The 15,066-nt window shown below is 41.7% G+C and overlaps 1 protein-coding gene across 2 annotated transcripts; it reads right to left on the reverse strand.

The window, feature by feature from the left end:
* Positions 1 to 255: 255 nt before the first annotated feature.
* Positions 256 to 14,246, reverse strand: LOC146689423 (adipocyte plasma membrane-associated protein). 2 transcript variants are annotated; one of them, XR_014916042.1, is made up of 10 exons: positions 14,169 to 14,246; positions 8,257 to 8,346; positions 7,718 to 7,839; positions 7,528 to 7,629; positions 6,773 to 6,925; positions 6,579 to 6,694; positions 4,997 to 5,157; positions 4,660 to 4,855; positions 1,990 to 2,956; positions 256 to 1,865 (listed from the first exon to the last, which is right to left on the reverse strand). XR_014916042.1 is itself a non-coding variant. In XM_085437065.1 (9 exons), the coding sequence occupies exons 2-9, from the start codon at positions 8,343 to 8,345 to the stop codon at positions 2,747 to 2,749; spliced, it is 1,149 nt and encodes a 382-aa protein (XP_085293191.1). In that variant the 5' UTR covers position 8,346; positions 14,169 to 14,246; the 3' UTR covers positions 256 to 2,746. The 2 variants fall into 2 exon arrangements, 1 of the variants encoding a protein (XP_085293191.1); XM_085437065.1 differs by having other exon boundaries at positions 256 to 2,956.
* Positions 14,247 to 15,066: the final 820 nt, after the last annotated feature.

A 15,066-nucleotide genomic window follows, 5' to 3' on the forward strand; every position in this document is an offset into this window, starting at 1 on the left:
AACCTTATTTAAACATTTTGGGATTTAATGTACAGCTATTTTGTTCTTACCTCTTTTCGTAACGTTGTTTACAAGAATCTCCAGTGTCTGTAAAATGCAATACAATACAAAATAAAATATAAGTTATAATTGGATGGAAAATTTTGGTCATTTTCAAATTTGTTACAAAAAACTAACAACGTCCAAAATCCAAAGATTTGTGGTTTAAAAATGTATTTTAAAAAAAAATTTGAATCCAAGGACCAAGTCGCAATGGAATGTTAAATAATGTAAAAGTTTTATTTAAAAGACTAACTTTTCAACATGATATTAACAGTAAACCTCCAAGTTTAAGACAGTCCAAAATTCACATTTATTAGGTTCATTTCAAATTCTGTAGAAAGAAAAGTTAGCGAAATTTGACAATCCAGGCCCGCGTCTCAGCAGTAATGGTGAACCAAACCTAATGGATTTAACCCAAGAACAGTAACACTATCACCCAATTTTACCCAATATACCCGACAAAAAATACTTCCCATCAAAATATATTAAAGTACAACAATATATGGCAAATTGAAGTACTCTTCTTTTACTACCCCCTATAAGTCTCATAAAAAGAAAAAAAAAAAAAGGTATGCGGGGACCCTGTACCCCAGCGGTCCCCAACCCCCGGGTCTCAGACCGGTACCGGTCCGTGAGTCGTTTGGTACCAGGCCGCGAGAGCTGAGGCTCAGGTGTGAAATGTATGGTTTTCAGGGTTTTTATCGGTTTTCAGCGTTATTTTGTCATCGTTTTTATCGTTAACTCTGTTTTCCTGGGTCTTTTCACATGTGTTATGAATAAATCTTCTTTTTTTCGGTACCGGTACTAGTTTTATTTTGTTGTATTTATCCGCGACATCTTAAAGGCCGGTCCGTGAAAATATTGTCGGGCATAAACCGGTCCGTGGCGCAAAAAAGGTTGGGGACTGCTGCTGTACCCTAAAATTAGTGAAAAATTAGGGAATGGTTAACTAAAAATAATAAAAATAGAACTGGGAACTTGTTCTTTGGTCCATACATACCTGGGACATGTAAGCCCGGGACAGTTCAAGTTCAAATTTGTATTCGCCACATGCAGTGGCAGGTTGCCCTGCAGTGGAATGAACCCGCCCCCCGACCTTACACACACAACACAGACATCACATGGGGATACAAGTCAGAGAACGGTTGCATTACAGAAAAACCACTGAAATGGACACTACAATGGGAAAAGTACAAGAAGAAAAAAGAGACCTCTACTCATGCTGGGCTACAGGAGGACAGCATGAGAACAGGAAACAAAAAAAAAAAACTCCTCTGCACAGAATAGCACATAAATGTCCACAGTACAACATTATAGAGCACGTGACCAGCAACAGGGTTGGGTAGGGGATAAGGAGTAATCCCAGGCAACACAGCAGCCATCCTGCCACTGCGCCGACTCTCCAGCGCGGGCCCAGACCCGCCTCGTGTTCCCAGGAGGCAACAAGCATCGAAGGCATTAGAAGGGGAAGGGAAATGTGTGAGTGCTTATCAGTGTAAGTGTATGTGTGTGCGTGTCCATAGTTCAGCTGAGACAGTGTCCTTCACCCTATCAGGCTAAGTAAACAGTCTGCTAGCCAACCCAGGTGGCCTTGCATGGGATGGGAAGAATTGTCATCACACAGTTGTTATCAGGGAGTTTTTGTTCGGCTCCAGCCTTGGGCCCGTGCAGCTGGCGCCGTGGTGTCCGCATGTTGATGTTGTTGATTTTTCTTTTATGCGAGCAGCTCAGGAGAATTTTAAAGCTGTTCTTTAACACTCCGACACTGGTCTCTCAATCTCCCGTTGGAGAGCCGCGAGCCTCCCCATGATGGTATCAAACTTCTGTTCCGTGAAAAGAAACAAAAACATTTAATTTTTTGATCAGCTGACGATAAAAGTTTTTGTTTACCAAATGAATTCTCTTGGAAATTGCCACCTATTTAATAACTGGATGGGTGAAAATCACCTGAAATTAGTGTTCTAGGGTTAACGAGTGATGATATTAAAGTCAGTGATGGTTGGAAAGCCACCAGGTGTCTCTACAGTTGTGTTCCAGTTTTTCTCCTGCAGTGCAAAAACAACTCGTAAGCTATTTACGTGAGGATATATTTATCCCCTGTTCATCGCAGGTTTCTAATCTGATTTCACATCTAGAAAAAGACACTTTCTCTGCTTTTGATTGTTGAGTAAAAAGAGGTTTACTTTAATCTGCTCAGTAATCCCATTCCCCAACTACATCGTTTCTAACCTACAGTGGTCAGATATGAACATAAGTCAAACATAAGTTTGATCATTTAATTACATTTTATTTATATAACACCAAATAAGAACAACAGTTGCCTCAAGGTACTTTATATTGCAAGGTAAACACCCTAAAATATTTGCAAGAAAACCACAATCAGATAGCCCCTATGAGCAAGTACTTGGCAACAGTGGGAAGGATAAACTCACTTTTAACAGGGAGTGTAATTATTATTATTTCTTTAAACTGAGCAGTATTTCAGGGATTCACCCGTAGCCCTGTGTTTTTTGGACACTACGTGTCTTTAGAGGAAAAGATTCGACATTCATTATTTTTAGGGGTGGATTCACTGTGTCTTAAAATGTCTTCAGGTTATCATATTTTCTTAGTTTACTGCTCTGGAAACACTAGTGGTTGTCCTAATGTGAATGTGAAGAACCCTGCATCCACATAAAACGAAAAGAGTCTTTATATGTCATCATTAGCTATCCCAGCCTTCCAAGATGGGAAGGAACGGCAGGTCGGTGCTGCCCAGGTAGGTTCTCCCTCGGTGCTGGAAGACATCGCTGATGGCCCATGTGAGGCGGCCCTCCGGGTCATGAAGCGTTCCCATGAGTTCGCCATCCAATCCCAGCTCCAGGACCAGAGCGTAGCGTGGCAGCAGAATGTTATACCAGTTCAGGGGAACCACCTGGAAACACAAACGCATTGAATGTTTACTATTAGTGCTAAAGTGTAAAATAACTTTAGCACTTAGCTCAGAATAACTCAGAATGTACAGCTAAAATCTGGTAATGTGACAGTTTCCTGCTTTACTTCATTACATATGACAGTAGACAAAGAAAACTTTAATGGAGTACTGCTATTAGCAATTTCAAGACATCAATTTGGACTCCTTTTGTGCATCTTACAGACTACAAAAATCTATGAATTTACAATAATCAACCTAATGAATTGCTAATAATAGAAGACACATGACATAAAGAATGACTTCTGAAAGAGTTCTTCAAAAGATTTCTTGTTCACTTGAAATAAATAATAAATAATAATACTATACACATTTACAGTCTTCCACTTTTTGTTATGCCCCCCCAATAATTTCCAGATAAAAACCAGACCCGAGGCTTACAGCTACTAACAACACAGGACACGAAATGATGATTAAGGAGAGGAGAGAAAAAAAGAAAGACATTAATACTTCCTGTTCCCTTTTTTATTAAGATCTTTGCATGGAGTGCTGTCTTTGTTTGACTTAGCTTTGCATACATGTGGAACTATAACCGGAGATGGTGTCAGGCTGCAGGGAGTGGCAGGAAACAACATTAGACAAAGACGTGTCAGTGTTTTCTTTCATTCAGACTAAAATTGAGATATGTCCACTGTGCTAAAATCGTATAAACTTAAAATAAAAGCGAGTTTTTATTTTCCTGGGAGATCAAATCGTGTCTGAACTGAACCATTTCTTTTGTTGCCATGTCTTTGATTTAATTTTCACCCTTGAAGCAGTTCACCAACAGTTCAGATGTGTGTCCTGGGATGAATTCATTCAAGTGTGTCCGTGTGTGTCGGAGCAGTGTATTTAGTGTCTGTGTGTGTCCAGCTAAAGAGGCCCTGACCCTGTCCTGTTAGATTTCACACTGTCTCGTCACCATGCAGTCAGCAACAAAGCTTGACCACACTATAAATAACTGAGAATCACGGAGACCAGATGCATTATGGGAAAATAGATGAAACTACACTGCTTCTCAACAGAACCTCTGAACTTAAGCTGGGAAGCAGCTAAAACCTTTCATTATTAATTAATCTGCATTGAGCTTCTCAATACAAAAGATGTCCCAGCTACTAACAGCTTATTTGTTACTTTACAACAAAAAATAAACATTTAAGTGATTAATACTTTACTAAACTAAAATTTTCAGGTGATAGTTTAAGCTGATCTATATTTATCCCTATTAGTCAACTGACAACTTTTTTTAATAGCTTTGTTTTTATCATCGGCATTTTTGGCCAGATCTTTTAAATACTCAACTCAATCCAACATCACTAATTTCAAATTTTATTGTTGCTTTGGGGAACTGAAGTCATTTCGCAATTCCAGCCAAACAATATTTTAACTGGTTATTTGCAGAAACTACAGACTTTTTTTCTGTGTATTTACATCTTATATTGACGCCTTTATTTTTAAATTTAAATAATCTTAATTTAATTGGACTGAGTTGCAGCTATCAACACAAAAACCAGGATGAAATCAGCACTTATCTGAGATCTTAAAGGCTGTTTTAAAAATAGAGCAGATCCTGTTTAGTTGCCAATAATCACACAAGTGAAGGTTTGACTCACATTTTTTTCTTATCACCCATCAGCACATTATCCTCATAATCAAAACTCACTGACCTTGGCAAGGAAGCGTTTGATCACTGGGTACGGAGCAATCATATCCAGGAAAGGTGGCATGAACTTCCGAAAGCGAGGTGTTGTTATGCCAACCAGGAATGTACCGTGGTCACTGAGGCGGATGTTGTCGGGATAACCAATCATATTGTCCATGATGACCTCCTTGGTCCCAGATTTTGGGCCTTTTAACCAAAACCTGATATACAACAAAACATTTTTCTTGATTTGAGTTTTTCTTCCTTTTGGGGGGAAAAAAGATCATTTTAAGGGAAAAGCTTAGTTTAGGCCTCCAGAAAATGAATGCAACTTTGTATAATATCCTCTAATCAATCCAAACCTCAGTATACGTCCAATGCTGGTTTCCGCCAGTAGCAGGAAGTCTTCGTCAGGTGACAGGACGATGCCGTTCGGCATGTAGAGAGAGTCCAGAAGCACAGTCACACTTCCTGACTGGGGATTGTAGGAGAGAAGACGGCCAAGGCTGTTCAGCTCGATCACCTGAAAAACAATCAGAATTGTTCAGTTTGAACGGTTTAGCACAGCTTAGCCTGATTTTGTACAGCTCTGTATTTAATGTATCCAAACGCCATTTATATAAAGCTCCAGTTTATCTCTTTAGTTTACATAAACTCATGCTGCTCATTTTATCATCGCTCTGCTTTGTTGAATCACCTAAAATACACAAAAAACTACATTTGTTTCTTTGCCTGTTTCACTTCAGTTAGCTTATTTGAACAAATCGTAGCTTATCTGAGATACATTTACTTTTATCTTCATTTATTAATTTCTTACTACTTGAAAATAAGGAAGAAACTATCTCCCTCTGCTCTCAACCAGTCATGACAGATGGCCGGCCCTCCTGAGCCTCGTTCTGCTGGACGTTACTTCCTGTTAAAAGTGAGTTTTTCCTTCCCACTGTTGCCAAGTACTTGCTCATAGGGGCCATCTGATTGTTGTGGTTTTCTTGCTTGGCTTATGAAAAACATTTAGAAAAATGGTTTTATTACATTATTTTATTACATTTAATAATAATAATAATAATAATAATAATAATAATAATAATAATAATAATAACTTTATAAAGCGCTTTCAAACAAAGTGCTGTACAACTATTTGAAACTAAAAAGATAAAAAAGAAATAAAAGCAATACAGGTAAAAGACACAATACAAGTTAAAAACAGTAAAAATTTAAAAACTAAAAGCCATAGAATTAAGACATGTAAGATAGGGTGAACAAATGTGTCTTCAGCTTAGTTTTAAAAACCTCCACAGAGCATGCCTGCCTAATATCTTGAAGGAGGGTGTTCCACAGAAACGGGGCAAGGGCAAGATTGCACAGAGAGGGTGGATTCTGGTTGTGTTATAACTCCCTTATCCAGAGAGTGACATTTAATGACCGTAATAATGCTCACTAGAGAATCCATCAGCTCTGTCTTGAACAGTAACGGTTCCACCTTATGTTAAAAGGGTTCTCACTATCTACCACCCAAACTCCACATAAAATAAAACATGGTCATCCCTCTGGCAGTCGACTGCCACGGTGAACCAGGAAATCATATTTCTAATTTACATAATTACTGTGAGAGGTTAATCAGATTTTAAAGTGCTTCCTGAAGCCTCACCAGCAGGACTGAATGGACTCTTGTTAGTTCCTTTTTTTTGGCAAATTGGGCAGATGAACAGAGACAAAGAACTAGCTTAAGTGTCCTCTTGTGTTTTTGAGTGCTGTGGTTACTAAGCAACTCTGAAGGGGAAAAAAAACAATCCTCAATGGCGCTTGCTTGCATCAGCAGTCCTTTTTGCGATCTATTAGAAGACCAGAGCTGCTGCCCACCTTTGTTTCCAAATCTTCTTTGTGCAAATCTATAGTAAAAATTGTGTTTGGATTATTATTTTAAAGCCCAGACCTCCTTCTCACCTCCAGTTTGACGTGCCTGCGTCCCCAGCGACTGGAGGAATCCGTGAAATAGATGATTCCAGTTTGGGAGGAAATCTCAAGCCCGTTTAAAAAGGTAAAGGGAACGCTATCAGCTCCTGAGGACAAACAGAATGACTTTACTGGTCTTAAAGGGATTCATACAGCATGTGGAGCACAACTAGCACACTCTGTACCCTCTGAATTAGCCAGGAGTAAAGTCTTTTCTCCGGTTTTGGGATCCACGCTGTGCAGCCCAAAGTAAGAGTCAGCAACAATCAGCTGACCGTGACGATCCAAACGGATGCCATGAGGGCGACCGCACACAGGTTCATAGTCTGTACTGCTCCCTGCAGACACACAACATGTGGTGCTGTGAAAACATTCAATGTTGTTCATTTTTGTGTCTTTTTGACATGCAAAAATCAACTTAATGATTTCCATTAGTCTCATATGTGCTTTTAAATACTAAAAAATAAACCTCAAATTATAAATAAAGGTTTACTGAATAATTAAATGCATCACCTTTAATATTCAGGTTTCATGTGTGCTGCAAATTACATTTTTCCCAGTGTTGTTGTAGCTAAATTCAGCGAGTCATCTAGTTTGGGTTATTTCCACTGAGGTAAATGAATCCTTGTTAACTGCCAAAGTTCATTATCATCCAATTTTCTTCTAACCAAATGAAGCACTGAGCTACTTTGACTGTCCCCTTAGACATACGAGCTCCTATTAGCCCTCTGATACTCAAAGTTAAAATTTAACTTTAAAAGTCATGTGAAGTCAGCTATTAAATGCCAGCTTTTATCTTCATACTATTTAAAAAAGATGAACTGCTGATTTGAAGGACATAATGTCACAGATTACAACAGCTACACAGTAAAGTTATCAAGACCACAAAAAGTTAGGAGGAAAGTGAGGAAGGATCAGTCATCCCTGAACAAACACCAACCGCATTCTGGTAGATTTTGTCCCATGTGAGTGATGAAGGTCAGGCTGTCGTCAGGACCGATTCTCCACAGCTTCCCGTCCACTGTGCCCGTGTACACATTACCTGAAACACACACTCCATCAATATGTAGCTTGCACGTAGATGTCTTCACACAGGAATAAGAGAGAAGGGGGAAAACAAACTCTCTCACCATGCTCATCAGCAGTGAAGGATTCCGGTCCGTGTAGTTTCCCAGTGAACAGCCTACGACCCTTCTGCAGACGGGTGTTGACAGCCAGCGGCCCTTCCAGAGCCGGAGGTGGCCCCTTCAGTCTGAGGAAACAAACCGTGGGTAACAATACAGGAAAACTGAACAGCAGCACAGAGCTAGATGAACTTTGTGTTATGAGCTATTATAATAGTTTTTGAACCTTAAATGAAAGTAAAAATGTAAATACATGGTTTTACGAAAGCTACTCTCTATATACACAGAGGCAAAAAGCATTTTTGATTGAATTAAAACATAAAAATGCAATCTGACTTTGACTGGTCTGCCCTTAAACTCTTCTCCTTATACACATCTGATCCAGTGGTTTCACTTTGCTTGTAAAACAGCAGTTTGGTTCTTGCACCCGCTTTTAAAAGGCTATTAACTGTATCTGCTGCACTTCCCACTATAACCATGTTTGCGGGCCTGAAGCGCTCCGCAGTCACGTTGGAGGGACTCCAGCTGAAAGTGTGAATACTTACACATGTGGTTTGGGGTCGATGGGAGACGGCAGCAGGTAAACTCCAACAGCTACAGCCAGGAGAGCCACTAACAGAGATCGCCTTCCCATTCTGAGCGAGACAGGAAAGAAAAAGCACTGGTTTCTACAAAATTCATGACATCATAACACAGCTGCAAACTATTTGTGGCCAAATATTTCTGCCACCCTTTGACATTTTGTTGTTTTTCACTGGTCTATTGACCACAGAGCTGAATTGTTTTAAATGTATTTTAACTTAAAAAAAAAAAAAAAAGAAGTATCCATAAAGGGGAGACAGTTACTATGAACTTTGGATGCCTACAGATGTGAATTTCGGGGAGTTCCAGCACGATAACACGTTTTCCAGCAGTGACCTTTTAATGCCAAATCATGACTCGTGTTCTTAAAAACATTCATTCTAACACCATGAACATGATTATCTCCACCAAAAACAATGTTGTGACTTCAGTCAGCAGCTCCACACACGCTCCTCCTCCTCATCTGCTCTGACAGATTCATTAACCATGAAGGATCCAGAAAGGGGAAAAAAAAAAATAGAGGTCGTCCACTATTAGAACATTTCATGCTTTCAGGCAGCTTCATGGACACAGATGAGATGTACATGATTAAAATCCCCCCATAACGAGACATTTTGCATGTGTAGATAATTTTGAGCATAAGTCAAAGTAGAAATGTTAACATCCACAAGGAGATTTAGAATTAATTCATTATTATTAATTAGTTAACTAAAAACGTTATTTGTGTAGCATTCATGCAGCTAAAATTCCATCACGATTTTTCGAGAAAATGTGTGATAATTATATTTCTGATGGTGATTTCGATCCATGTTTGCAACTTACAGGAAGCTGCAGCTGCATTATAGCACAACACTATTAACACAGCATTCAATCCAGAAATGTGCATCCCCCTTTTTCGATTACAGCACATAGAAAACAAATCAAATGTTTAAACTGAGAATATTCGCTAATTTAAGAAAAAAAAAAAAAAAGAGCCTATTTGGATTTTGTGGCCATGTTTCCCCCTGTGTAGATTGCTGATTCATTTTTACAAAACTGTAGTCTTAGGCTGGCACGTGGCTCTCAGTCTCAGATATTCCCGGCTTTGTCTTAATGTTGTGAGAGTTGCTCACGAATGGCCTTGCTCTATGTCATATGGGTCAGTCCTAACACAAAGTAATAAAACAGCATCACTATTAGCAAAAAAACTGTCACAGAGAATATATATATATATATAAAAAATACAAATACAATTTTTTTTTAATAAAACAATGAATGTATAAAATAATTCTGGATAAAAATAAAATAAGAAACAATAAATAGAATAAAACTACAAACTACTTACAATAAAGTAAATAAAAATAAAGTAAATCTGATTAATTGTCTTCAACCGACAGAAATCGCTACCTTATCGTGGTGGAGGGGTTTGTGTGTCCCAGGGATCCCAGGGGCTATGTTGTCTGGGGGCTTTTGCCCCCTGGTAGGGTCTCCCATGGCAAATTGGTCCTGGGTGAGAGACCAGAGAAAGAGCGATTCAGAAGACCCTTATGAAAAGAATATCGAGGGAACAGTTTACCCTTCCCGGGATAGGATTACCAGGGCCCCGCCCTGGAGCCAGGCCCGGGGAGGGTGCCCGAGGGCGAGCGTCTGGTGGCCGGGCCTTAGTCCATGGGGCCCGGCCGGGCACAGCCCGAAGAGGAGACATGGGCCCATCCTCCCGCAGGCCCACCACCCGCAGGAGGCGCCATAGGGGTCGGGTGCATTGTGTGCCGGGTGGTGGCCAGGAGCGAAGGCCCTGGCGGACTGACCCCCGGCTGCCAAGACTGGCAATAGGGACATGGAATGTCACCTCTCTGGTGGGGAAGGAGCCTGAGTTAGTGTGTGAGGTTGAGAGGTACCGGCTAGATATAGTCGGGCTCACCTCTACGCATGGCTTGGGCTCCGGAACCAGTCTCCTGGAGAGGGGCTGGACTCTGTCTCAGTCTGGAGTTGCCCCTGGTGAGAGGCGGCGGGCTGGGGTGGGTATTCTAATATCCCCTCGGCTTGCTACCGGTACGTTGGGGTTTTTCCCGGTGGATGAGAGGGTTTGTTCCCTGCGCCTTAGGGTCGGGGAACGGATCCTGACTGTCATCTGCGCCGAGTGGCAGGCAGTTCGGAGTACCCAGCCTTCTTAGAGCCTTCGGACTGCCTCGAAGAGATTCTGGCAAACCGTCAGGCGTCTCAGGAGGGGGAAGCGGTGCTCTACCTGCACTGTGTATAGTGCTGGCGGAGCGCTGCTGACGTCGACTGTCAGGCGGTGGAAGGAATGCTTCAAGGACCTCCTTAATCCCACTGACACGTCTTCCGAGGAGGAAGCAGAGTCTGGGGATGAGGGGAATGACCCGTCAATTTCCGGGGGCGAGGTCACTGAGGCAGTTAAACAACTCCTTGGTGGCAGAGCCCCTGGTGTTGATGAGGTCCGCCCCGAGTTCCTGAAGGCTCTGGACGTTGTAGGGCTGTTCTGGTTGACACGCCTCTGCAATGTTGCGTGGAGATCAGGGGCAGTACCTGTGGACTGGCAGACCCGGGTGGTGGTCCCCATCTTTAAGAAGGGGGACCGGAGGGTGTGTTCCAAATACAGGGGGATCACACTCCTCAGCCTCCCTGGGAAAGTCTATGCCAGGGTGCTGGAAAGGAGAGTTCGTCCGCTAGTCGAACCTCGGACACAGGAGGAACAATGCGGTTTTCGTCCTGGTCGCGGAACACTGGACCAGCTCTTTATCCTCTCGAGGATACTTGAGGGTGCATGGGAGTTTGCCCAACCAGTCTACATGTGTTTTGTGGACTTGGAGAAGGCATTCGACCGTTTCCCTCGGGGTGTCCTGTGGGAGGTGTTGCGGGAGTATGGGGTGTCTGGCCCATTGCTACGGGCCATTCGATCCCTATACAACCATTGTAAGAGCTTGGTTCGCATTGCCGGCAATAAGTCGGACTTGTTCCCGGTGGGTGATGGGCTCCGCCAGGGCTGCCCTTTGTCTCCGGTTCTGTTCATAATTTTTATGGACAGGATTTCTAGGCGCAGCCAAGTGGCGAAGGGCTTTCGCTTTGGTGCCCTCAGAATCTCATCTCTGATTTTTGCGGATGATGTGGTTCTGTTGGCTTCATCGGGTGAGAGCCTCCAGCTCGCACTGGAACGGTTCGCAGCAGAGTGTGAAGCAGCGGGAATGAGGATCAGCACCTCCAAATCTGAGGCCATGGTTCTCAGCTGGAAAAGGGTGGAGTGCCCACTCCGGGTCGGGGATGAGTTCCTGCCCCAAGTGGAGGAGTTCAAGTATCTCAGGGTCTTGTTCGCAAGTGATGGGAGAAGGGAGCCAGAGATTGACAGACGGATTGGGGCTGCAGCTGCAGTAATGCAGACGCTGCACCGGTCTGTCGCGGTGAAGAGGGAGCTGAGTGTAAAAGGGAAGCTCTCAATTTACCGGTCGATCTACGTCCCTACCCTCACCTATTGCCACGAGCTGTGGGTAGTGACCGAAAGAACGAGATCGCGGATACAAGCGGCAGAAATGAGCTTCCTCCGAAGGGTGGCTGGCCTCTCCCTTAGAGATAGGTTGAGAAGTTCGGCCATCCGGGAGGGGCTCAGAGTAGAGCAGCTACTGCTCCACATCGAAAGGAGCCAGCTGAGGTGGTTCGGGCATCTGACAAGGATGCCCCCTGGGCGCCTCCTGGGTGAGGTGTTCCAGGCATGTCCCACCGGGAGGAGGCCCCGGGGCAGACCCAGGACACGCTGGAGAGATTATATCTCTCGGCTGGCCTGGGAACGCCTTGGTGTTCCCCCGGATAAGCTGTAGGAGGTGGCTGGGGAGAGGGAGGTCTGGGCCTCTTTGCTTAGGCTGCTGCCCCCGCGACCCGGCCTCGGATAAAGCGGATGAAGATGGATGGATGGATGACAGAAATGGTTTTGTTTAAATAAACAAAACCATTTCTTCTTCAAGCTATTTCAGAAAAATGTACAACCTGATACACAAAAGTTCACCAGTATTCAGGAAAATTGCAAAGCTTAAAACTTCCTTGGCGTCGAGCCTCCAGACACTCACTGAATGTCGCTTCCTGCTCAATATCGACTGGACAAGACGCACATATCAGCTCAAATATGAAGCACAACAAGCTGCCTTTGTTAACACATTTTATGGTTACGCTACAGGACCTGCAGTTAATGAATGCTCGGAGTGTACTTTGGCTTAGTGTTGATTACACCAAGCTCCTCTGATTCCTTTGAACATAAAGGAAACACTGTGGAGGTTTTTCTTGTTTCCTCACATCAGGTGATGTTAATCAGTCAGAAACTCAGATGTGGCATTTGAGTGTCAAGTGGAAAAAATCTGACATTTTGCAGTTGTGACAGCTTTGTAGGAATGAGAGAATTCCCAAAGAGTGAGCTCTGGGGAACAGTTGTGCAACAGATTGCTGGATTTCCAGCTAACCTCCTTAAATTTAGAGGCTAAATAACAACTTGTTCTGCACATTCTCCTGCCCCATATCAATAAATAAAAAGTCAGGAGACTTTGTTAAAATGAGTTTGTTACAATTATTTCCCATTATATATATATATATATATATATATATATATATATATATATAGTTATTTCTTTTTTTCTGGTATTTGTTAGTTGGTAAAGTAACAGAATCATGTCTGAGTAGTTTACTAATTCACAAAAGGGTTTAGTCCTGATGATAAGGAGAACAGTGGTCCCTGTATGCAGCACATAAAAATTATTAATTAATCAGCTTAGCAAGGTGACTGCTGTGCTCCGGGGACAGGTTGACATGCAGAAAGCTTGAGCCAACACAGATTCTAGATCAACATTCATCAGCCCATCTCAATCAGTAAAAACCACTGTAGAAAAACTGTATTTAAAATGCACACATAAATAAAACAAACTTTCCCCATCTTATTTTAGATATTCCTTTATTTGATAAGCTTCAATTTTTACGAGTCTGCTATTGTAAAATAAAAACTTGCCTTTAAAATAAAGTTTACGCTGACTCACCTTCTGGTACAAACTGGTATTACACAAAAGTACAGCCTGGCCCTAGTTGGACTTCTGTTGATTTCTCTTCAACACAATATATGGATGTTTTGGACACTGTTGATTGCTTTAGTTAATTCTGTAAGACTTTAAATTATTTTTAATCATATGAATTTACAGTAAGTGCTTTTAAGTGTAAAAAGGTACATTCTTTAGTTGTTCACCTAAAGAAAATATGCCTGAGTGCAAGACAGGGTCTTCTTACGCCCTTAAAAAATGCCAGATAACATAACAGCATGTTTCTGGGACCGCATGTTTGTCACCCATGTTGTATCGTTAGGTAATGAAGCATTATCTGGTTGCAACGGTGCGTTAAGGTTCAGCTTTCACCACCATGTATTACGTATTCAGACCATTTGTTCTGGCCAGTGGAAGCTCAACTGAAAACCATTACAATCAAACCTGCTACACCCGAGAAGTTTTTTTTTCTTAGTGGGTCATAAAAAAGTCTTTAACTCGCTTTCAATCTTTTAGGATAAAGCAGGTAAACGTATAGCCACAGATGTTTGACGGGAGGTTTGTAGAGCGCAAAGAGAACATTCCCACTTGCTGGTCGTGCGTGCGTTTGGTAACATGAATCACTGGAAATAAAAACCTTTTATAAGTATGTAGTCGAAGCCGAAATGTAGTCCAGAGCCTATTGAATTCGGGTTTTTTTTTCAAGTTGTTATTCTCCTAAAATAGAGCAGATTCAATTAATTTACACATTTTTAAGCGCAATCTGGCACAGGGCTCACAGAGAACGGTCACTATAAACTCGCGTTCGGTGGATTAGTGACTGTTTTAAATGAGCGCGAGCTAAAAATGAAACGAAGTATCAAACTTACATGACTGAAGTTCTGAGCGCGCGACTCCTCCGTCTGCTGGATAAGCCTCCGTATCAAGCAGAGGCGAAGCGGTAACGTCAAGACGACCGGAATGTACAGGAGCTTATCCGGTTTGGACCATCAAAAATAAAAGCCTCATTGGCGATTGTTTTGGAACCTATTTATGTCTTTGCTTAACAGAAATCCAGTGAAAAGAATTACAAACCCCAAAATTTACCGTCAAAGATTTTAACGTCATTTAAGTTAGTATAAAATTTTGATTGAGGACATTTTTCCAAAAATGGATTGATTTACAAAATATATCACTCTTGCTCAGTTTTTATTTTGAAAGTGGTATTGACGTTACTCCCGTATTTTTCCTGACAACTTCATACAAGAGGTTGAGTTCGAAAGAGGGACTCCCACATTTATGTGAGGTTATTTGAGTTAGGGTCAAACAGAGGACGAAAGGAGGAGCTGCTGCATTGCTACTAGTGATGGGATTTCCGGCTCTTTTTAGAGAACCGGCTCTTTCTGCTCGACTTACTAATAAGAGCCGGCTCTTTCGGCTCCGAACCGGCTCTTCAGGTTGTTTTGTTGCTTTAATTAATTTATTATTACAATGATATTAAATTATGCACAAAAGGAATTACTAATGTAAAAAAAAAGTGGTTTTATTTATATATGTTTATATATAAATATATACAGTGGCCCCTAGAGACAAAGCATGTACAAACTCCAAAACACATTTCTAGCGTTAACTGAAATTCCAAAACAGAGCTACCTAGATCACTTAAATTACACAATTGAAAGCACATGTGTATTGTTTGTGTATTTATACACAAGCACTCATATATATTCAAATAATTTAAAAAAATGTTCATTTACTTGTTACTACCACACACCATATCCGGTCGTT

This window comes from Copadichromis virginalis, linkage group LG17, assembly GCF_057382275.1.
Source record: "Copadichromis virginalis isolate Kocher_CV1m ecotype Utaka linkage group LG17, C_Virginalis_male_GT1.1, whole genome shotgun sequence".
NCBI classification, from domain to species: Eukaryota; Metazoa; Chordata; class Actinopteri; order Cichliformes; family Cichlidae; genus Copadichromis; species Copadichromis virginalis.